We start from the raw sequence: 24017 nt of genomic DNA, 5'->3' as shown, positions 1-24017 counted from the left end.
CAACCCCCTCCCCTATCTTTGTGCAGGTCCAGGTAGGAAACTTCAACCAGACCATTGCCACACTACAGCTGGGCGGCAGTGAGACCGCCATCATCGTGTCCATCGTCATCTGCAGCGTCCTGCTGCTGCTCTCTGTGGTTGGTAAGGAGCCCCACCCTCATGACACCTTGGAGGGTAGGCCTACCCCCCTTGCCCCTTTGAAGATGGGCAGATAGAAGGGGAGGCATAGTGGGCTGGGGGCACAGCTTGAACATCGGTGTGGGGGTAGGAACAGGTCCTGCCCCCAGAGGTGGGTGAGGTGTCCCTGGCGACATCACCAACGGTAGGATAGCTGATGGGAGGGCACGCTGTGGGATTTGGAACCTTTCTAGCTAATCATTAGGGAGCTGTTGAAGGTACTTGAGAGGGTTGTTACACCACTTTAAAGTAGTGGTTATAAAGGTAATATATTCAATGTCGCAGGGAAATTGGAACCCTCATACCCTGCTGGTGGGGTTGGAAAATACTTTGGCAGTTCCTCCAAATGTTAAACAAAACGCTACCCTGTGACCCGGCAATCCCACTCCTGGGTGTCTACCCAACAGACACGAGAACATGTTCACACAAAACTTGTGCATGAAAATTCATGGCAGCATTGTTCATAACAGACAAAAATAGAAGCAACTTAATGTCTATCAGCTGATGAATAAGTAAAATGTGAGTTATAGATACACACAATGGAATATTGTTCAGTCATAAAAAGGAATGAAGTGCTGGCTCATGCTGCCTCGGGGCTGAACCTTGACAACATGATGCTAAATGAAAAGCCACTCACGAAAGACCACGTGCTGTAGGATCCCAGGTGATGGATGCACAACTGAAAGCCATTAGGATTGTCTTCTTTAAATGGATGGATGGATCGCATGGCATGTGCATCATTCATGTCTTAACAAAGCTGTTTTTAAAAAATATTCAATGTAGAACATTTTAGGGAATCAGTGAATCAAAAAAACACACACTCCCATCGTTATCACCCTGTATATTTTGGTATGTTTCCTGTCAGTCTCTTAAAGTTTTATATAATATTTATAATGTGTACAAATATATATAACAATATAAAATATTTTAATACATATATATATATATATATATATATATATATATCCCTTCTCCCAACTTAGAAAAGGGATTATAATATAATACTGCTTTGTAGTCTGCTTTTAAAAGTTTCTCAATTCACAAGTAACACTTGGTCCTTGTAGAAAGAATTGAAAATGCTAAAAACACACAAAGCACCCATATTTCTCACATGTAATCTATCCCTAGGGAAAGCCACTGCTTACCACTGTTTCACACACACACTCCTTTTTATAAGAATGGGACACTGAGCCTTATTTTACTGGTTTCTCCAAACGCTTTGCCCACTGGGGAGGGGAGGCGGGGGCCGCCTTGCCACACCTGTCCCCAAGGAGGCAGCGCTGAGGCCGGACCTCTCCCTCCGGGCCCTGCGCACAGCAGGTGCCCACACAAGCTTCCCAAAGGGCTTTCCAGGCCTGATCCCCTCTCCAATGCCCGCAGCCCTGTTTGTCTTCTGCACCAAGAGCCGCCGCGCTGAGCGCTACTGGCAGAAGACCCTGCTGCAGATGGAGGAGATGGAGTCGCAGATCCGAGAGGAAATCCGTAAAGGTAGGGGGTGGGGACCGTGCAGGACCACCCACCTCGGCTTTCCCAGCTGGGGAATGGGTTGGAGATCCACTCACCGCGACCTTCCTGCCACCAGGCTTTGCCGAGCTGCAGACGGACATGACGGATCTGACCAAGGAGCTCAACCGCAGCCAGGGCATCCCGTTCCTGGAGTACAAGCACTTTGTGACCCGCACTTTCTTCCCTAAGGTCAGCCGGTGCCCTCGGCCACCACCTCAGGGGCTCGAGGCTGTGCCGCTTGAGGGCACTTTTATGCACGTGGGGAAACTGGGCTAGTGCAGCGTGGGCCCCGTGAGCCGTGCAGACCCACAGGGCTCGCCGGGAGGGGCCCAGGTTCCATCCCTGCTTTCCTTCATTATTCACGTAATGTTTAACTGTCCATATAGAAGCTGGCTGCCAGCCCCACTCTCCTCCTAGGGGCTAGGCCTGCCTCTCCCCTCACTGGGGAGACGAGGGGGGCGGGGGGTGAGCAGAGGTGCCCAAGCGTCATGTGTCCTGCTAGCCTCTCTTATATCGGGGCCCCTTCCAGCCAGGCTCTTCTTGGTCTCCACCTACCCTCTTCCTGCCCCCTGGACTCTGCCCACCCCTTCCATGCCTTTCTGTTCCTGGCTACTGCCCTGTCCCCACTTTCCCTGGCCTGCCCAGAGCATTTGTGCTGATGGCCAATGCCCTCCTCTTGCCCTGGTCACACCATGCAGCAGCCTCTCTGCCTCAGTTTCCCTTATTCCGCACTCAGCTGCTTTTGTTTTAAGCCTGTGCCCTCTTGCACTGCTACAGCTTGGCGCATGCTGGTTCCACTCTTTTTCCTCCAGGAAGCCCCCGGGGACACCCCTCCCCACTCCTCTGGAATCCTGTGACTCCGTGGTCGTGGCCCATTGCCTTGTCTTTCTCTGTAAAGTGTCCCTTTGCCTTTGTTGAGCGCCCCTGCATGCCAGCCAGGGGCGTCTAGCCCTGCTGAGGTGCTGGGTCTGCCTCCACAGTGTTCCTCCCTCTATGAAGAGCGTTACATACTGCCCTCCCAGACCCTCAACTCCCAGGGCAGCTCCCCGGTGCAAGAGACACACCCACTGCTGGGAGAGTGGAAGGTGAGTACCCTCGACCCCCGCTCACACACACTGGGCCACCTCGGCCACCCAGTCCCTGTCAGGCTCCACTTTCCAGCTCATCGGGTCCATTGATCCAAATCACAGGGGAGCGGGTGTGTGTGTGTGGGGCAGGGGAATCTGCCATTGGAAGGTAGTGAGCGCTTCTTCCCAGGAGGCATTGAAGCAGCCCCTCGGGGTGTTATAAGTGTTGACCCCAGGCCAGGTGGAGAGGGGAGCGGACTGGGCCTCCCTAGACATCCCACTCTGCCCGCGCCTTAGAGGACAGTTGAGAGGGTCCCTCATGGGGGTGCTGGGTTACCTCCGGGCACTCCTGCCCTTCTTTGTGCCCCACTTTTCAATCCAGCTGAGCCATTGTTCCCAGTCATGGGGAGTTAGGAGGCATCCACCATGAAAAGGTAGTGAGCTCCCCAGCCCAGGAGGCATTCAAGGAGCCTTTCGGGGAGTTATAAGTGCTGACCCCTCAGCCAGGCAGAGGCACTGGTCCCCTCTCCGATTGCTTCTGCAGATCCCCGAGAGCTGCCGGCCCAACATGGAAGAGGGGATCAGCCTGTTCTCCTCGCTGCTCAACAACAAGCACTTCCTCATCGTCTTTGTCCACGCCCTAGAGCAGCAGAAGGACTTCGCAGTGCGGGACAGGTGAGGCTCTGGGGGTGGGGCTGTGTCTGAGGTCCCACTGGTCCTGGGCCGGCCTGGCTGGACCCTGGGCTCGGGTAGTTTGCAAATCACCATGTCCTCTGGGCAGCTAGCTGGCCTCCAACATCAAGGCGGGGTACTGGGGGTTCTGAGACCCCACATTCCTCCCCTTCCCGGGCCTGGATTCCACCCGCACAGGCACATCAGTGATAAGGCCGCTGACGCCCATGCCCACCCACAGGTGCAGCCTGGCCTCCCTGCTGACCATCGCGCTGCACGGCAAGCTCGAGTACTACACCAGCATCATGAAGGAGCTGCTGGTGGACCTCATCGACGCCTCCGCCGCCAAGAACCCCAAGCTCATGCTGCGGCGCACGGAGTCCGTGGTGGAGAAGATGCTCACCAACTGGATGTCCATCTGCATGTACAGCTGTCTGAGGGTGAGGCAGGCGTGAAGGCGCCACCGATACGGCAGGGAACACCGTCTCCCAGTCTTCCCGCGGTAGACTGGACTCTGTTCATCCTTCCGCCAGCTCTTCCAGGAGAGTTATCCCATCCTGTGTGCAGAGGAGAGAGGGACTCAGAGGAGGGCAGGGACAGGCCCAGAGGATCCATTATACAGACGGGGACGGAGGCCCCGCGGAGGCCTGGCTTCCTGCGAGGCTCAGAGCCCGCCGGGGCAGAACGGACGCCACGTCAGGGAACTGGTCCTCCGTCATCAAACCCTCGCAGCCACGGGAGCGCTCCCAGCGTTAGGGGAGAGAGATGTGGAAACAAATTAAAATTCAGCAAGGCTCCGCCACTGAGGCTTCTGACCGGGCTGGAGGGCTCCAGGAGGGGCCTGGTGAGGGCTGGAGTAGGAATGCGCCAGGTAACGAACTGGGTGGGGAGGCTGTCCCAGGTTTTGGTGACAGCGTGGGCAAAGCCAGGAGCAGGGACTGTTTCTGAAAGGAACTGAAGGAAGGCGGGTGAGTCTTTCTGACGAGAAAAGGCCGGGAAGTCCAGTGAGGCCAGGTGGTCAGGCCTGCCTGCATTCTGCCAAAGGGACCCCTAAATTAGGGCTTTTCTTCCAAGGCCAGGAAGTCATCTGGGGATCACAGGAGAAAGGCAAGGGGCTGACGGAAGCCCAGAACCAGGGACTCAGGTGTCCTGGGTTCGAGTCCAGTCTTTGGCACAAACCAGCTGTGAACCTTGGAAACGGAATCCCCCTCTCTCTGTCGTGTGGGCCATGCCCCTGGGTTTGGGGCGTGTGAGGGCAGCAGCCTGGGGGAGCCCTGTGGTGGGAAGGGGAATGGGGATGGAGCAGAGGAGGTTGGGCCTAGGACGGGGCCATCACACAGCCCCTGGAGGCTCTCCCAGCGTTACTGTCTTGGCATTGGTCTGCACTGGCTGCCACAGGGCCCATAGCGGCTGCAGTGGACTCTGGACTCAGCTCCCAAGGCCTCTTTGTGTGGCTTCCCTTCCGAGCCTTTGTTTCCTGCTCCAGAAAATGGGGCGTCAGTGGCTCCCACCACCAGGCCTGGAGAATCAGATCAGGACTAAGAGTCAGCATGCTTGCCCTGGCTGGTGTTCTCAGTGGTTAGAGCACCGGCCCGCCCAGCAAAGGGTTTCGGGTTCAGTTCCCAAGGCAACCAATCGATATGACAGCAATGTTTCTCTCTCTCTCCCCCCTCTCTGACCCTTTCACTTTCTCTAAACATCAGTGGAAAAAATACCCTGGGGTGAAGAGTAACAAAAAAAAAAAAAAGGAGTTGGCATGCTATCTTCATCATCTTGCCAAATCTGCCTAGCACTATTATGTACTTAATTTTGTCCTTAAATCAGCTTACCATTTTACCTAAATATCTGTCATCAGTGTAATACCTGATCACTTGCTATAAAATGACCATGAAAATCAGCTCGTTGCTGTGGATAGCAGCCAAGTCCCTTTCTGGCTGTGAACGTTATGACAGGGAGACGGGCGGGGGGACGGGGGCGGGGGGGGGGGGGCGGCAAGGGCAGGAGAGTCCAGTGAAGCCCAGGATCTCCACACGCACCACCGCGCTGTGATTCAGGTGGGGACCACGTCTGTTCTGCTTCCACCCGAACTCACCTTGGGAGTCAGCCAATCCGGCTCCGCCTCTTCCTGCTGGGGGATCCTGGGCTGGTTGCTCGCTCTCTCAGCCGCGGCAGTGAGGAGGAGATCTGGAAGGGTTGTTGGGATGATGAAATGAATGAGCCTGCCCGCAGCCATGGGTGTTGGGCCTTAGAGTCCATGGAGACCTCAGGGGGCTGGGGGACCGGCGCCAGGATCCAAAAGGATATTAAAAAGGCAGCCACGAAGGTGTTGGTGGAAGTGGGTAGTGAAGGTGCTCCAGAGGCCTGGGAGCGGGAATATGGAGGGAGGGCAGGGAGGCGGTGGGGGCCAGGCAGCCTGGACCTCAGCCCCCGACGGTCCCTGTCCACCCCAGGAGACGGTCGGGGAGCCGTTCTTCCTGCTCCTGTGCGCCATCAAGCAGCAGATCAACAAGGGCTCCATCGATGCCATCACAGGCAAGGCCCGCTACACGCTCAGTGAGGAGTGGCTGCTACGGGAAAACATTGAGGCCAAGCCCCGGGTGAGCCGGCGTGCGGTGGGGCAAGGGCAACTGGGAGGCAAGGGGGGCCTCTCCTGAACTGGCTGGGCGGGGTCCCCACATGCCTGGGGGCTACGATCTTGCCCGGCCTCTGGGAGGCTGTCGCCTGCCTGGGCCCAGGGCAGTGACGGTGAGGACCGACTGACCTTCCCTTCCTCCTCTCGTGCAGAACCTGAACGTGTCCTTCCAGGGCTGCGGCATGGACTCGCTGAGCGTGCGAGCCATGGACACCGACACGCTGACGCAGGTGAAGGAGAAGATCCTGGAGGCCTTCTGCAAGAACGTGCCCTACTCCCAGTGGCCTCGCGCCGAGGACGTCGACCTCGGTGGGCAGGGGTGGGCGGCACCACTTGGCGTTGGGCTGTTTTGGTGGGAGCCAGGCCCTGCCTTCGTCATACACGCCTTTCACTCAGCAAAGGGGCACAGACTTTGGCACTGGGGACATGGAGATGGTCAGATGAAGTGTCACCCTACTGGGGATCGAGCCCACCACCCCGGGCATGCGCCCTTGACCGGGAATCCAACTGGCAAATGCCCGATGCACGGGACAACGCCCACTGGAGCCACGCCAGCCAGGGCTGGGGGTCCCTTTTCTTATTTCATCAGCAGTAATAACAGTAACAACCCCGAGGATGCGGGCATTTCCAGGGCTCCTGCTCTGTGCTCCTACCGGGGATCGAGCATGGCCCCGGCCTCCCCGCACCCTGGTCCCGTTTTCTCCCCACTCTGTTTACAGAGGGGGGAAAGGAGGCTCGGAGAGAAACGTGGCACGCCCCAGGTTTCACAGAGAGCAAGCAGCCTCTCCCCGTGTGGCCAGGCTGGTGCTGGCCCTGCCCCTGCCCCTGCCCCTGACCCCCTGCTCCCTGCCTCCAGAGTGGTTCGCCTCGAGCACTCAGAGCTACATCCTCCGGGACCTGGACGACACCTCAGTGGTGGAGGATGGCCGCAAGAAGCTCAACACGCTGGCCCACTACAAGGTGGGCTCCCAGCCCCCCCCCCAGCCTCCCTCGCAGCCTCCCTAACCTGACCTCTGACCTCAGCCTCTCCCCTCCTGTCAGATCCCCGAAGGTGCCTCGCTGGCCATGAGCCTCACAGACAAGAAGGACAACACGCTGGGCCGAGGTAGCGCCGCTGGGCACGGGAGGGTGGCTCGGGCCCCTTCCGAGCATCCCCGTGGGGAAGCTGAGGTTTCCCGAGGCTGGGCCGGGCTGTGGCCTCCCTGGTCGGGGCCGGGGCCAAGCCAGGCCCCTCTGACCCAGGACTGCTTGGCAGGGCCTGTGACCAGGCCTCTCAGCCGGCCTCCTGCGGGCAGCCAGGGAGAGGCCTCAGGCGGGCGGGACGTGGTTCCGATGGGTCTGGACAGCTGCCAGGCCAGAGGGGTGGCTGGCATGCCCCTCGAGGCTTTGGGTTGTGTTTCTGCCTCAAACCCCACCGTCCACACCCTCAGACGCCCCAGGCCTCGTGCTTCTGGGTCTCAGGGCTCCCTCTGAGGTCGGGAGCAGGATCTTGGTTCTCTCCCAGCAGCTTGTGAGGTCGGGTGGGGGAGTGAGGGCAGCCTCCCTCCTGCCTGGGGCCTCTCCTCTCCCTGTGTGACCCCGCCTGTTCCTCTCCATCGCCCTCCTTTCTCCTCTCACCTGCATGTCTTTCTCTGAATGCCTCTGCCTTTCTCTGTCTCTTTCTGTGTGTCTTTCTGGATCTCTCTCATCTCTTTCTTCACATTTTCCTCCCTGACTCACTCTGTCTCGTGCGTCTCTTGGGAACTCACCCTTTCTCTTGGTTTCCTCTCCATTTCTATTCTCTCTCCCTCCCCTCTCTTGTTTATTTATTGTGTGTTTTTCCTCTCGCAGTGAGAGACTTGGACACGGAGAAGTATTTCCACTTGGTGAGTGCCCGGCCCCTGGCCCTGGGGCTCCCGCCCCTCACTGGGTGTGGGCTTGGCTTCCTGCCGCCTTGGTCCTCTGGGGAGAACGCTCCCAGGCTCTGGGAAAGGCTGGGGGTGGGGAGCGGAGATGGGATCCAGAATCAGCAGGGAACCAAGTGCCTCTGGGAGAAGGATGGGACCCCCCCCCTCCCCCCCCCGGGACGGCGGAGGAGGAGCCTGGCACCGGCACTGACCACCGCTCCGGCCTCCCAGGTGCTGCCCACAGACGAGCTGGCAGAGCCCAAGAAGTCCCACCGGCAGAGCCACCGCAAGAAGGTGCTACCAGAGATCTACCTGACCCGCCTGCTGTCTACCAAGGTAGGCCCGGCCGCATCTCCTCGCCTCGGAAGGTCAGCTGTGTCCACACGCCTGGGTGGGCGAGAGCTCTTCCTCTGTGGGCTCCCAGGGTGAGAGGCTCAGGGCTTAGGGTCCTGCCTGTGCTCAGAGCCATGAAGTGTCTGACTGACAGCTTCGAAATGAGCCAGTGTAACAGAGAGGGCAGAGGGGTCAAGGATGTCCCCAGGGTCACCCGGCTTAGGTGGCAGTCCGCACCCCACACAACACACCTGGCCCCACTGATTTCCCACGCTATGCCCCAGACTTTTCAGCACCCCTATGAGCTAGGTTTCACTAACCCATTTCACAGGTGAGAAAACTGAGACCCAGAGAGGTTAGGTGACCGGCGTGATGCCACCTGGCTTCCACATTCACCAGTTCCGGTACCGCAGTCTCCCCCGAGCCATCGGGGTCCCACTTACCCTCCGCATGTGGTCCTGGGCTGATGGCAGCCACCTTGCTCCCCTGCAGGGCACACTACAGAAGTTTCTGGATGACCTGTTCAAGGCCATTCTGAGCATTCGTGAGGACAAGCCCCCTCTGGCCGTCAAGTACTTCTTCGACTTCTTGGAGGAGCAGGCTGAGAAGAGGGGAATCTCAGATCCTGACACCCTGCACATCTGGAAAACCAACAGGTGGGTGGTGGGTATGTGGGGAGGGCTGTGCAGCTCCATGTGTCCCTGGGGGCAGCAATAGTGCGGGGGTTCCGAGCCTGGTCTCTCAGTCCACCTGCTTGGGTTCAGTCCCTACTATGCCGCATCCCAGCTGTGTGATCTTGGGTAAATGACTTAACCGCTCTGTGCCTTAAGTTCCCCCAGCTGTAAAACAGGGGCAATAAAAGTAATTCACCTTAATTATAAGAATTAACGGGAAACCAGCATTATGTAAGTGTTGCCCTTACCATCCTCCTCCCTCCATTCTTCATGGGCAGGCACTGTCGGCTCCACTTTACAGAGGAGAACAGTGAGGCTCACAGAGATATGACTGCCCAAGGTCACGCAGCCCGTGGAAGGCTCAAAGCAGCATAATCTTGGCTCCCACACCCAGTCTGCAGCCTTCTTTGGAGGCATGTCTTAGCTTTTTGGGGTCACAGATCCCAACAAGAGTTGTTAAAAAACTCAGCTGACCCTCAGAAAAAGTGCCACCAGCCCGAAGTTTCTGTGTAGTTGCAGGGGCTCCTCAGAGCTCTGGGGGTGCATAAGCCCTGGCTGCTGAGTCACTGGGAGGCGCTGCGGTGGGAGGGGGGGTTTTACCAACCCTCTGGCTCCTGGGGCCAAGGCCTAGGATCCAGGCTCCACCCTCCTTCAGCCCAGGCCTGCTGCTAATCGGGGACTTCCTGCTGCCGTGAGAGGCTGAGGGAGGAGCCATGGGCTGCCAGGCGGGGTGGGGGTGCTTCTAATGAGAACCAGGACCTGGCTGGAGGCTCTCTGGGGGAGGGGAGGGCAGTGAGGGTGGACTCCGGCCCCTCCACCCCAGCCAGGCCTGCAGCTCCTGACTCAGCCTCCTGCCCTCCATGCAGGAACCCTGGCTCTTAGCTGCTCATAGCCCAGTCAGCAGGAATGGCCATCAACCCCATTTGTGGGTGAGCAAACCCAGGTCTCTAAAGGTTCCATCTTGCGAGAAGGCTACACCAGCCTTGAGGGGTAAAGCCAGCCTGTCCTCTGGGCTCACACTGCCTCTGTTACCCCCATCCCACAGCCTTCCTCTCCGGTTCTGGGTGAACATCCTGAAAAACCCGCAGTTTGTCTTCGACATCGACAAGACGGACCATATCGACGCCTGCCTCTCGGTCATCGCACAGGCCTTCATTGACGCCTGCTCCATCTCTGACCTTCAGCTGGGCAAGGTCAGCTGCTCCCGGGGGCAGCCTGGGTGCTAGTGATGGGATGGAGGTTTTTCTGGGAGGGGAACTATAGGAGCTCAGGTCTGGGGGACGCGGGGATGAACAGGGACATTCGGACCGGAGGAGACGCCCGGACACGGCAACTACAGTCAGAAACTGCATCACTAAAGACCAGTGGCACCTGCCGCAGGCGGGCCCGGCATCAGCTCCCGACATTCAGGCCATAGAGCCAGGCCCGGGAAGCCAGAGCGAATGTAGGAAACCTGCTTGGTCCAGCACAGCGTCACCTGAGAATCAGCCAGGCTGCCGGCAGCAGTCCCGATGGCCACGAGCCCTCTGAGTGGGCACAGAGGAGGGGTGGGCAGAGGCAACAGATGACCCAGACCTCTGAGATACACGCAGGAGGGAGCCCCCTGAGGCATCTCTGCGGGGAGAGGAGAGAGAATGGTGTTCCTGGCAGAGGGAACAGCATGGGCAAGCAGGGAGGCGTGAAAGAGTGCTCGCTGCTGTGAGCATCGAGGAGATGGTGTAAGCCAGCGGTTCTCAACCTGTGGGTCGCGACCCTTTGGGGGTCGAACGACCCTTTCACAGGGGTCGCCTAAGACCATCGGAAAACACATATATAATTACATATTGTTTTTGTGATTAATCACTATGCTTTAATTATGTTCAATTTGTAACAATGAAAATACATCCTGCATATCAGATATTTACATTACGATTCAAAACAGTAGCAACATTACATTATGAAGTAGCAACGAAAATAATTTTATGGTTGGGGGTCACCACAACATGAGGAACTACATTAAAGGGTCACGGCATTAGGAAGGTTGAGAACCACTGGTAAGCAGACCTTGCCGGCAGGATGGAGGGTTCATGGCCCTGCATTTCGCCCGTGACTTTCAGAGATAGGCCACGAGAGATAGTAAACGCATCACTTCTCCGCACTATCTCGGAAGGCAGGATGCCCGTGACAAAGAACTGGGAGTGCACTTGGCACATTTCACGTTCGGGCGTTGAACACATGTGGTGGGGAATATTCCACTGAGCCAGCCATCAGGCTTCCAGAAATCTTAGCCACCAAGACTTACAACCCGAGGCAAGGATGTAAACAAAACCGCCGCTGTGCGGCCGAGAGCTGGCGCAAAGCCCGTGTCCTTTCCCCCTGAAAGAAGTAGGTCCCCTTTCAGGTCCTCACCCTGACAGCCCCACAGAAGGCAGGGCAGGGGTTCGGTGTAAAAGGACAGCAGAGGGAGGGGGTGAGGAGCCCCTGGTCTGAAGCTGGCGGAGTGGGGAGCATGGCTTGTCCAGAAAAAGACAAATCCTTTCCTTCTCTTATTCATTCCCTCGCTCTCTCTACCCAGGATTCACCCACCAACAAGCTCCTCTACGCCAAGGAGATCCCCGAGTACCGCAAAATCGTGCAGCGCTACTACAAGCAGATCCACGACATGACGCCACTCAGCGAGCAGGAGATGAACGCGCACCTGGCCGAGGAGTCGCGGGTGCGGCGGGGCTGTGGGGGGTCTGGATCTTGACCGTCCAGGGAGGGGTTTGCGTACAAGCAGCAGGGCAGGGCTGGGCCCAGGTTTGACAGGTTAAGCACCCTTCCCAACTCCCGCCTTCTCTTTGCTTGTAGAAGTACCAGAATGAGTTCAACACCAACGTGGCCATGGCCGAGATTTATAAATACGCCAAGAGGTATCGCCCGCAGGTGGGTGCCCCTGGTGTGAGGACTGACCCTTGCAGCCCCCTCCCCATCTCACCCCAGAGGGGTCCCCACTCCAGCATTGACATCCCAGGACATGTGTGCTTTAGGGCGGGTCAGCAGCTGTGGAAATCCAGGCAGGGTGTGCTCCGCAAAGACCTGCCCGGGGACCCACTGGGGCCCAGGCCTGTAGCCCCACGGCGCCTCTGCTTCCCCTCAGATCATGACAGCCCTGGAGGCAAACCCCACCGCCCGGCGGACCCAGCTGCAGCACAAGTTTGAGCAGGTGGTGGCGCTGATGGAGGACAACATCTACGAGTGCTACAGCGAGGCCTGAGCGCCCGCCGGAGACCGTGTGGGAAGGAGCCAGGCACCCGGCCCTCGGCCTCACTGGGTCCCCAGTGCCTCTGACTCTGGCTGGGCCATGACTGAGCAGAGTCACTGGAGAGGGGGAGTGAGGAGCCCCCCCCCCAGCCTGGCCCCTGGGGCACCTCTGTCCCCTCCTGCTTGTCCCCAGGCCCAGCCTCTGGGATGGGGACTTGGATGACACAGCCCGTCTCTGGTAAGGTTCCCACCACCCAACAGCACAGCCTGGACGGTGCCCCGCACACTGTCATAGCCAGCTGCTAAGAGCCCCGCCCGACTCGGTCCCGCACACAGACAGGAGAGACCGCCTGGCCCAGAGGCCGCAGCCAGAAACACTACCTCAGCCTTTCTGACGGAGGGGAGGCCGCCTCGGACCAGCCCGTGCTTGGTTTCCGATTTAACCACCAAAACATTGTCCAGTCTCCCCTCACCCAGAGAGGACCCTGGCCACACAGTTGCAAGCAGTGTCAGATTTTCGTTGCTTAAGTGGCTACTGGTGGCGTGGGCAGCGCCCACCGCCCGTGGGGAGCTCCTGGGGCTTTCCCTGAGCCAGGAGGGCGGGAGCCAAGGGGACCGGTGCTGGGCGAGCGGGTCTGGGGCAGAGGGGCTAAGTTGCACCAAGGATGTAGCTGGGCTACTTGATCTTGCTGGGAGTATTTCTAAAGATAGCACCACTTTGTTTTTTTAAGAAAGCTTTTCTATATTAAACTTATATGCACCAACTGTGAACAGCTGCCGCTTGTGCAGAGGACCTGGGAGGGCACCGAGGGGCTCCCAACGCAACACTGGAAATGACTGTTCCAGAGGATGGGCAGCTCTGGCACAGAACCCCCCTCTCCCCGCCCCCCTGAGAAAAATCACGCCTCTGTTCCCGTCGCAAGTGGCCCTCTAGCTGACCGGAGCCGCGCAGCAGACCCAGCCAGCCCAGGGCCTGGCCCGGGGGGTGACCAGGACGCTCTAAATGGAACCTTCTTTATAATAAAAGCCTGATGGGAAGACCTGCTGTGGGCTCCAGCCTTTATCCTGAGACGGCCGAGGAGGGAAGCAGAGCCTGCGGCGAGAGGCAGGGGCCCTGGCTCAGACCGGCCTCAGCCCTCGGAGGAGGCTGACGGCGACGGGGCAGTGTGGCTGCCTGCTTGCCCGGGGCCCGGCCCGGACGGTCCCTAGGCTCTGAGGGCACCACGGGACCTGCAGGAAGATGTCACGGCTGCTGTGTGCCACCCACCCCTGGTGGGCCCTGCTCCTAACTCACCTTTAGTTAACAGGTCCCCGAGGAATGGAACAGGGTCCTCGTGTTACAGGTGTAGAAACAGCGCAGAGGAGGGATTCCCCCAGGTCGCAGCCAGGGAGCGGCGGGGCGGGGGCACAAGCCAGGGCCCTGGGCCCTCATTCCTCGGTGCCAGGCTCGGCCAGACCAGCCTCCACAGCAGCCTCCGAATGCGGGGGGTGGTCCGCACTGGAAAAAGCCAACAGTTACGCACGCACCCCCAGTTTTTCATCACTCTTTAAAAAATGTATCACTGACCCCATTTTTCAGATGAGGAAACAGTTTCCCCCAGGCCAGGAGGGCGGGCTGTTCCTCACCGTGGCCCATGGGGACGGTGAACCTGACTGGAGGCCAGCAAATCCCCAGAAGCCCCCAGCCCACCCTGCTGACCTGGAGAGGTCACTAGAAGCAAAGCCACCTCCCACTTAGAAGCAACTCAGGTTATTTTTTTCCCTTTACGAAAAAAAAAAAATAAGCACACACATTTATCAAAGGTAAGAAGTAGGACAGAGAAATTCATACCATTTAAACAAAAATCCTACAAATGCCAGTTTTTAAATTAATGAGAACAGAAAAGTGAAAAGAGAAAAGTAAACAATTTTTAGCTTTAAAAATAGCCTTTTCCTGTGGTAGCTTCTGGGTAGAGAGATTAGTTATCTTTTCAAATTTTCTATTCTGAGCACTGATTCCTGCTTATTAAGCAGCAGATTGCTAATTTAAGTTATTGACACATTTGATAGAAAAAAAAATTCTTTGGGTGTGATGCTAGAATTAAATACACTTCCTACAGAAACATCAGGAAGAAAAAAAAGAAGAAAAAAATAAAAGCTACCCCCACCCACCCACGGTTAATATCTCAGAGAATGCCAAATCACGTACTTGCCTGGGTTGGGGGCAGAGGAGTAAAAATCGGGACCAGGGTATACGCACCATTTTGAAACCTGTATTTTCCCCATGCAACAATATGTCAGTAACATCTTTCTATGTCATTAAATATTCCGCAGCCTGTTTTAATGCCTAATTAACATGCAATTCCTTCTTGACATTTAGAAATGTATTTGCAAATGGAGGAAATCTCTAGATTCCAGGGTCATTTCTCAGCACAGACGGTGACCAACGTCTGTGAATCCCCCACCCATAGTCCTTGTCTGGGGCCCCTGAAGACTTGCCTTGCAGGTAGGTACGGGCATCCCTTTGCTCCGAGGGCCCCAGGAGGTGGGCTTTGGCGCAGTGTGGTCATGCAGAGGAGAAGACTTGCCTGAGTTTCCTGGGTGCCAAATGATGTCCGGCCTCTGCCAGGTCAGGGTACTGCCCTCGCAGCTCATGGAGGCGAGATGCCCAGTGATGCCCTCCTAACTAAGACCCTGCCTGGGTACCTCCCACAGCCCTTGGCCAAGCCATGGAAAGAGCAGAGACAAAAACATGCACCACCTTGTGAAGTGCTAGCCTAATCCCCTGCCGTCAGCTCACGGTGCCCCTTGGGATCCTACTGGCAGACACGCCAAGGAAGCTGTTGGCACATCTAGACAACACCTTGTGTGAGATTTGGGGAGGAGAGGATGGGGTAGAGAGAGCAGGGCAAGCCCATGCTGGGCTGCCTCAGTTTCCCTTTGTGTGCCATCTGCTTCCTTATTAAGTCCTGCCCAGTTTGCCCCTGACTCCCTCCAAATTCATCTTTTCTTCTCTGCCCCCAGCCTGGCTTAACTGTCACCCCACATTAGACCATGTCTCAGCAGCCTCCTGGCCAACCTGAGTCCTCACACCAGGGATTGGCTGCCATGCAGTCACCTAGCTCAAACTGTGATTCAAATTGAATTCATCCTTGACCCCATTCTACATCCAATCCCTCAGCAAATCCCATCCATCCTGTTTCAACACCTGCCCATGTTCCACCACTCCTGACCCCTGCCGCCATAGCCACCTTTCACCATTGAGAAGGACCACTGCAGGGGCCTCCTCACTGGCTTCCTGCTGCTGCCCATGTCCCTCTGAAGTCACTCTGCCGCTCACTGTCCTCTAGTGGATCCTTATCACAATGAAAACAAAACCCAAAGTTCTTACCCTGGCTGACGGGGCCCTTGAGGACGGAGCCCTGCAGCCCTTGCTATGGCCATCCACTGCTAAGTAACAAACCACCCCAACACTCCACGGCTTAAACAGCAGCAATCATTTATGTTGCTCATGCGCGTGTGATCGGGGCAAGGCTTAGCTGGGAGCCTTGTCCCTGTCCTATGTGGTGTCAGTTGGAGCAGCTCAACCAGGGCTAGAACGTTGAAATCCAAAACAGCACACTCCTACAGCTGGTCAGGGAGTTCAGCAGGGGCTAAAACTTGGGGTGCCTTGGTTTCTCTCCATCAGCTGCTTAGGCTTCCCCACAGCATGGTGGCTGAGTTTTAAGAGCAAGTATCAATTTGAGGAGGTCCAAGATAGCGGCAACATAGGAGAATGCTAAATTTCCCCCTTCCCTGAAAACGCTAATATATGTATGTATATAGAGAACAATTACACCTGTGAGACAACTGTGGGGTGAAGAAACTGCTTCTGAACAACAAACAAGAGAGAGACAATAGAGAAGGCCGCGAAGCTTTGGGAACTCTCAGGGACCAGGAGCTGCTGGTGCCATTTCCATAGACAGGGTGGTGGGAGCTCTACTCTGGCTGCCTGTGCTGCGTCCTACCTGCAGGATCTACAAGGCCCGGAGCCTTTTATGTCTGCACAAAGGGAGCGAGCAGGAACCACAAGGTATTACCACACACCTCAGTCTCCTTTCCAGGAACTGCTTCAGCCAGTGCCCCCGGCACTGCCAGCACCTGCCTGCACTGCCAGCACCTGCCTGGCTCCAGCCAGCTTCTTAAACTGCCTGACACATAAAACCCACACAGAGGTGGCTTCTAAGCAAGACCACTAGAAGGCTGGGGAGTCGTAGGAGCTCTCTGGGGGCTGCGGGGTTTCTCTGGGGTTGGAGGTGCCAGTGAACTCCCTTGTTTACAACTCATTCCACCTCGGGCTGGCCGGGGCTCTAGCCAGGTGCTCTGGCCTACCTGCAAGGTCACTGCAGCATGTTCCCTGACACATTGCCCAAGACAATTATGGTGCCAAAGAAAGCAAACAGGACCAGTAGAGCATTACTATACACATCTGGCCTCCCCAACTAAAGCTGCCCCAGCTCAGGAGGCCAGTGCCCCAGATGACTGTGACCTGCTCAGCTCCTTCCAGCCTGCCCAAATCACCTGACACAGACCACCTACAGCGAGGCCGCTTCTACATGACGCCACTTTTTGTAGACTAGGAGAGAGAGAGATTCTGTCTAAGTTTATATAAACAAACATAGAAAGTCAAACAAAATGTAAAGACAGAAGAATAGCTCACGAAGGAACAGGAAAAATCCCAGGGAAAAAACCCTTAAGGAAATAGACAAGTAATTTGCCTGATAAAGAATTCAAAGAAATGATCATAAGGATGCTCACCAAACTTGACAGAAAAACAGAGGAACGTAGGGAAAGCTTCAACAAAGATTTAGAAAGTATAGTAAAGAACCAAGCAGACCTGAAGAATATAATATGAAATGAAAAAAAAAAATACATTGTAAGGAATCAATAGCAGATTAGCTAACATAGAAGAATGAATCAGTGACCTGGGAAAAGACTAGTGGAAATAAACCAATCAGAACAGCAAAAAGGAAAAATAATTGAAGGATGAGGATAGAGTAAGAGACCTCTGGGATAACAAAGTGTTCAAATATTTGCACTATAGGGATCCCAGAAGGAGAAGAAAGGAACAGAAACTTTATTTAAGGCCATAATGGCTGGAAACTTCCCTAACCTGGTCCAGGTTAGAAGCACAGAGAGCTCCAAACAAGAAGTACCCAAACTGACTCACTAGAATACACACTGTAATTGAAGTGCCAAAGGAGACAATCTTGATAAGAAATTACAGACAAAGGAAATCCCACAAGGATATCAGGTGAACTCTCAGCAGCAACTTCACAGGCCAGAGGGAGTGGCAAGACATCTTTAAAATACTAAAAGAAACAACCCTGCAACCTAGACCAGTGATGGCGAACCTGTGACACGCGTGTCAGAGGTGACACGCGAACTCATTTTTTGGTTGATTTTTCTTTGTTAAATGGCATTTAAATATATAAAATAAATATCAAAAATATAAGTCTTTGTTTTACTATGGTTGCAAATATCAAAAAATTTCTACATGTGACACGGCACCAGAGTTAAGTTAGGGTTTTTCAAAATGCTGACACGCCGAGCTCAAAAGGTTCGCCATCACTGACCTAGAATAATTTACCCAGCCAAGATTATCATAGAGTTTCCCAGGTAAGCAAAACTAGAAGAGTTCATCACCATTAAGCCAGTTTTATAAGAAATGTGAAAGAATTTTCTTTAATCAGAAAAGGCCATAAACAGGAATACAATAAGAGGAGAAAGATAAAAATCTCACAGAAAAAGCCAAATATTTAATAAATACAGCAAATCAGACATTTTAGAAGCTACTACAAGGTAAAAAAAGAAAAAAGTTTCTAACTCAATTCAAACTAAAATAAGTAGTTAGGAGATATACAATACAAAAAGATCTAAAACATGACATCACTAACAAAGTGTAGAGGGGGGAGTAAAAATGTAGTCATTATAGACTATAGTCAAATTTAAATACCTATCAGCTTAAATAGACATATATATATATATATTTATATATATTTATATATATACCAAATAATATATACATACACCAAAACCCAAAAATCTATAAAAAGTATACAAAAAAACAGAGTAAAAGCCAAATGAAACACTAAAGAAAACCAGCAAACCACAAGGGAAGAGAAAAGAAGAAAGGAGCAGAGGAGAATAAAATCAATTAACAAAATGGCAGTAAGTACACAGTTATTAATAATTACTTTACATGTGAATGAAATTATCCAATGAAAAGACACAGGGTGACTGAATGGATTAAAACCCATGACCCATCTATACGCTGCTTACAAGAGACTCCCTTCAAATCGAAAGACACATACAGACTGAAAGTAAAGAGATGGAAAAAGATATTTCATGCAAATAGAAATGAAAAGAAAGCTGGGGGAAAAAAGAAATCTGAGGTAGCAATACTCATATCATACAAAATAGACTTTAAAACAAAAATATGTTTTAAAAAACACAAAGAAGGACATCGCATAATTATAAAGGGGTCAATTCAAGAAGGGGATATAACAATCACAGATATTTATGCACCCAACACAGGAGTATCTAAATATATAAAGCAATATTATTAATAGACACAAAGAGAGAAACCCACAATAATACAATAAGAGCAAGGAATTTTAATACCCCATTCGCATCAATGAATACATAGACATATCTCCATAATGAACAGAAAATTAATAAGGAAATAATTACCTTAAATGTCACATTAGATCAGATCCACTTAATAAACATCCATAGAACATTTCACCCCCAAACTGCAGAATATATATTTCTCTCCAAGTGCACATAGAACATTCTCCATATTAGGTCACAAAACAAGCCTCAATAAAATCAAGATAGATTGAAATCATATCAAACATCTTTTCCAATCACCATAACATGAAACTAGAAATCAACTACAGAAAAGAAAAAAAAAAACCCACAAATGTGTGGAGACTAAACAACATATTATTAAACAACCAATGGATCAAAGAAGAAATTTAAAAAAATATCTTGAAATAAAAATGAATGCACAACTTGTCAAGATATATGGGATGTAGCAAAAAGAGTTCTAAGAGGGAACTCTTTACGGGTCTACCTCAAGAAACAAGAAAATTTCCAAATAAATACTATAACTATACCTAAAGGAACTAGAAAAAAAACAACAAAGTAAACAGAAGGAAGAAATAGTTGAGATCAGAGCAGAAATAAATGAAAGAGAAATTAAGAAAACAATAGGAAAGATCTATAAAACTAAGAGCTATTTCTTTAAAAAGATAAATAAAATGGACAAATCTTTGGTCAAACTCATCAAGAAAAAAAAAAGAGAACCAAATAAATAAAATCATAAATGAAAGAGAAGTAACAACCAACACCATAGTAGTACAAAGATCCATTAAAGAATACTACAATTATATGCCAACAAATTTGACAATCTAGAATAAATAAATAAATTTCTAAAGTATATAACTTTCTAAGACTGAACCTGGAAGAAATACAAAATCTAAACAAACTAATTACTACCAATGAAATTGAAGCAGAGAATAAAAAACACCAAAAACCTCCCAATAAATAAAAGTTCAGGATCAAATGGCTTCACAAGTGAACTTTACTGAACATTCAAAGAAGAATTTCTATATATAAAAGCCCAGTGACTGCAGCAGCCAACCGGCCTGATCTGGGCCCCCAATCGGCGCCCCCCGCCCCAGCCAGCCCAGCTCCCGATTGCCCCCAACACCCCAATCAGGGCCGGGGCCGGCTGGCCCCTCCCCCTGCTGGCCCGGCCCAATTGGGCCCCCATTGGGGCGGGCCAGCTGGACACCACCCATGCACTGGGCCTCTAGTTAATATATATTCTTCTAAAACCTTAAGCTATTGAAAAAAACTGAAGACAAAGGAAAGCTTCCAAACTCAATATATAAAGATAGCATTCCCCTTATAACAAAAGTAGACAAAAATATTACATACAAAAATTACAGGCCAATATTCTTGATGAACATAGATGCAAAAATTCTCAACAAAGTATTAGCAAATCAGATTCAACAATACATTAAAAGGATTACAAGGGGATTAAAAATGGTGGCAGAGTGAGTGTAAATCACACTGACACTCTCCCAGGACCAAACTAGAAATACAACTGAAATACAGAAAAACTGCCCAGAAAAATCAGCTGAAGGCCAGCTGGAGAGAGCTCTGATAGTCAAGGATGGAAAGTGGAGACCGCATAGAGCCTAATAGGAACCGTGAAGACATGAAAGGGGTGGCCGGATCCTCACAGATAGTAGCTGAAGTTCTGGAGGGATATCTCAGCTGTGTGAGGTTCCTACTGAGAACTCTGGGGTCTAAACCAGGCGTGGGCAAACTTTTTGACTCAAGGGCCACAATGGGTTCTTAAACTGGACCCGAGGGCCGGAACAAAAGCTTGGATGGAGTGTTTGTGTGAACTAATATAAATTCAAAGTAAACATCATTACATAAAAGGGTACGGTCTTTTTTATTTTAGTTTTATTCATTTCAAATGGGCCGGATCCGGCCCGCGGGCCATAGTTTGGCCACGGCTGGTCTAAACCCTAAGCTGGTCTCCCCAGCCCAGAGCAGCAGAACTGAGAAAGGTGCCTACATAACATCTGGCTGTGAAAAGCCCAGAGAGATCTGGAAATGCAGGCACCCTCTTAAAGGACGAACACACAAAATTTTATGTGCAGCCACTCACCTTGGGCTCCGGCAGAGGGAGGGCAGAGTGGACTGGAGCTGCACGAGGAGAGTCCATGGTTGGGGGCTCTGGGGTTGGAGCTTGGAGGGCAGCCACCACACTTTCCACTTTCCTGTGCTGAGTCAGTCCCACACGCTGCAGAGGACATCTCCTATGGATCTTTGCTAACCAGGTGGTTTTGGCCAGGGAGGGGGGCAGGGGGCAGCCAGTTGCTACACCTGGTTGGAAGAACTCTCGCCTCACTCTGTGGTTGATAGCGTGAGGCCAATCAAGGCTGATAACATTCAGAGGATCACACCAAGACCCTGATTGGGGTGCATGGGGTCGGGGAGATAGAGAAAGATATAAGCAAGTGGAAGAATGGATTGGTAGAATTAACATAATTAAAATGTCCATACTACCCATTAATATGTCTGTACTACCTAAAGCAATCTATAAATTCAATGCAATCCCTATTAAAATACCAACAACATATTTCACGGATCTAGAACAAATACTCCAAAAATTTATCTATATATAAAAGCCTAAGCAACCGTTACAACCGAACGACCAGTCGACCAGTCGCTATGACACGCACTGACCATTAGGGGGGCATACGCTCAACGCAGGAGCTGCCCCTGGTGGTCAGTGTACTCCCACAGCCAACCTAAAGCTAGCCAACCCCTCCTGTCGCCCCACCCCCACCGGTAAACCTCCCGCGGTCCCTTGCCCCATCCGGCAGGCCCCATTCAGCAGCCCCCGTTCAGCAGCCAGCAGGCCCCAGCTGGCCTGGCTCTGATCAGGACTGGGCAAGGCAGCCCTGATAGGCCCTGATTGCTGGCCAGGCCTAGGGACCCCACCTATGCATGAATTTTGTGTACCGGGACTCTAGTATGGAATAAAAAAGACCCTGAATAGTCACAGCAATCTTGAGAAAGAAGAATAAAGGTGAAGGCATCACAATACCAGATATTAAACCATACTACAAAGCCACTGTAATCAAAACAGCCTGGTACTGGCACTAGAAAAGGTCTATAGATCAATGGAATAGAACAGAGACCTCAGAAATCGATCCAAGCCATTACACTCTATTAATATTTGACAAAGGAGGGTGAGAATATACCATGGAGTTAAGACAGTCTCTTCAATAAATGGTATTAGGAAAATTGGACATATACTTGCAAAAAAATGAAACTAGACCAACTTATACCATACACAAGAATAAACTCAAAATGGATAAAAGACTTAAATGTAAGTCATGAAACCATAAAAATCCTAGAAGAAACCATAGGCACCAAAAGTCTCAGACATCTTTCATAGCAATATGTTTACAGATACAGCTCCTAAGGCAAAGGAAACTAAGGAGAGAATTATCAAATGGGATGACATCAAAATAAAAAGCTTCTGCACAGCAAAAGAAACCATCAACAGAATGAAAAGGGAGCCCGCTCTCTGGGAGAACATATATGGCAATGAGACATCTGATAAAGGGTTAACATCCAAAATATATAAGGAAGGAACTCATACAACATAACAAAAGGAAGACAAACAATCCAATTAAAAAATGGGCAAAGGACCTAAATAGACACTTCTCCAAAGCAGACAGATGGCCAAGACACATATGAAAAAAATGCTCAAAGTTACTAATCATCAGAGATGCAAATTAAAATGTCAGTGAGGTATCACCTCACACCTGTCAGAATGGCTATCATCAACAAATCAACAAATGACAAGTGCTGGCGAGGATGTGGAGAAAAGGGAACTCTAGTGCACTGCTGATGGGAATGCAGACTGGTGCAACCACTATAGAGAATAGTATGGAGTTTCCTCAAAAAATTAAATATGGAACTGTCATTTGACCCAGTGATCCCACTTCTAGGAATATATCCTATGAAACCTGAAACACCAATCAGAAAGGATATATGCACCCCTATGTTCATAGCAGCACAATTTACAATAGCTAAGATCTGGAAACAGCCCAAGTGCCCATCAGTAGATGAGTGGATAAAAAAGCTGTGGTATGGTTACACCATGGAATACTATGCAGCAGTGAAAAAGAAGGATCTCTTACCCTTTGAGACAGCATGGAGGGACCTGGAGAGCATCATGCTAAGTGAAATAAGCCAGTCAGAGAAAGACAAGTAGCACATAATCTCACTTATATGTGGAATGTAATGAACAAAATAAACTGATGAACAAAATAGACCCAAAGACATAGAAGGATAGGACAGATAGCAGAATCTCAGAGGGAAGGTGGTGGAGGGTGGGTGGGAAGAGATCAACCAAATTACTTGTATGCATGTGTGCAAAACCCATGGACACAGATAATAGGGTGGTGAAGGCCTGGGTGAGGGAGGGGGTGTGCTAGAAGGGGTCAGTGGGGGGCGGGGAGGGGACATATGTAATAAAGATTTATTTTAAAAATAAAAAAGGATTATAGCCCTAGCTGGTGAGTTCAGTGGTTAGAGCATTCACCCATGCATCAAAGGGTGCATGCCTGGGATCAATCCTCAACCCTGGTTTAGGTGCTTGTGGGAGACAGCCCATCAATGTGCCTCTCACATCGATATTTCTCTCTCTCATCAATGTTTCTCCCCCCCCTCCCTCCTGCCCTCCCATTCACTCTCCCTTTCAATCAATGGGGGAAAAAATATCCTTGGGTGAGGATTTGTACAAATAAATAACAGAAAAGAAAAGAAAAGAAAAGAGAAGAGAAGAGAAGAGAAGAGAAGAGAAGAGAAAAGAAATAAAATAAATAAATAAATAATAAAATAAAATAAATTAAATAAATAAATAAATAAATAAATAAATAAAATAAAATAAATAAAAAGGATTAGACACCATGGCCAAGTGGGATGCAAGGATGGTTCAACACCAGTAAATCAATCAATCAACATGATACATCACGTTAACAAAATAAAACAATCATATGATCATAGGTGCAGAAAAAGCATTGGACAAAGTTCAACATTATTTTATGATAAAAACTCTCAACAAAGTGGGTATAGGAGGAATATGTCTCAACTTAATAAATACTACCTACATATGATAAACTCACTAATGTCACACTCAAAGGTGAAAGGCTGAAAGGTCTTCCTCTAAGATCAGGAATAAGACCAGGATGCCTACGCTCTCCTCTTCTGTTCAACACGGTATTGC

At 51.5% G+C, this 24017-nt stretch overlaps 1 protein-coding gene across 1 annotated transcript in view; it reads left to right on the top strand.

Annotated features, from left to right (window-relative positions):
- PLXND1 (plexin D1) overlaps positions 1-14497 on the top strand; it is a gene marked incomplete at its 5' end in the record, with an annotated part of 53105 nt that extends 38608 nt beyond the window's left edge. The window contains 17 exons of the mRNA XM_081105870.1: positions 27-141; positions 1558-1665; positions 1760-1872; positions 2664-2768; positions 3295-3425; positions 3664-3862; positions 5873-6019; positions 6207-6363; positions 6911-7014; positions 7096-7159; positions 7885-7919; positions 8172-8276; positions 8766-8929; positions 9993-10140; positions 11502-11642; positions 11777-11851; positions 12066-14497. Coding sequence (XP_080961996.1) covers positions 27-141; positions 1558-1665; positions 1760-1872; positions 2664-2768; positions 3295-3425; positions 3664-3862; positions 5873-6019; positions 6207-6363; positions 6911-7014; positions 7096-7159; positions 7885-7919; positions 8172-8276; positions 8766-8929; positions 9993-10140; positions 11502-11642; positions 11777-11851; positions 12066-12182 — 2028 coding nt within the window. The 3' untranslated portion in view covers positions 12183-14497. The remainder of the gene's footprint in view (positions 1-26; positions 142-1557; positions 1666-1759; positions 1873-2663; positions 2769-3294; positions 3426-3663; positions 3863-5872; positions 6020-6206; positions 6364-6910; positions 7015-7095; positions 7160-7884; positions 7920-8171; positions 8277-8765; positions 8930-9992; positions 10141-11501; positions 11643-11776; positions 11852-12065) is intronic.
- Positions 14498-24017: the final 9520 nt, after the last annotated feature.

The sequence above is a fragment of the Myotis nattereri genome, assembly GCF_964212035.1.
Source record: "Myotis nattereri genome assembly, chromosome: 14".
Classification (NCBI taxonomy): Eukaryota; Metazoa; Chordata; class Mammalia; order Chiroptera; family Vespertilionidae; genus Myotis; species Myotis nattereri.
This window is presented reverse-complemented; position numbering and strand designations above follow the sequence as displayed.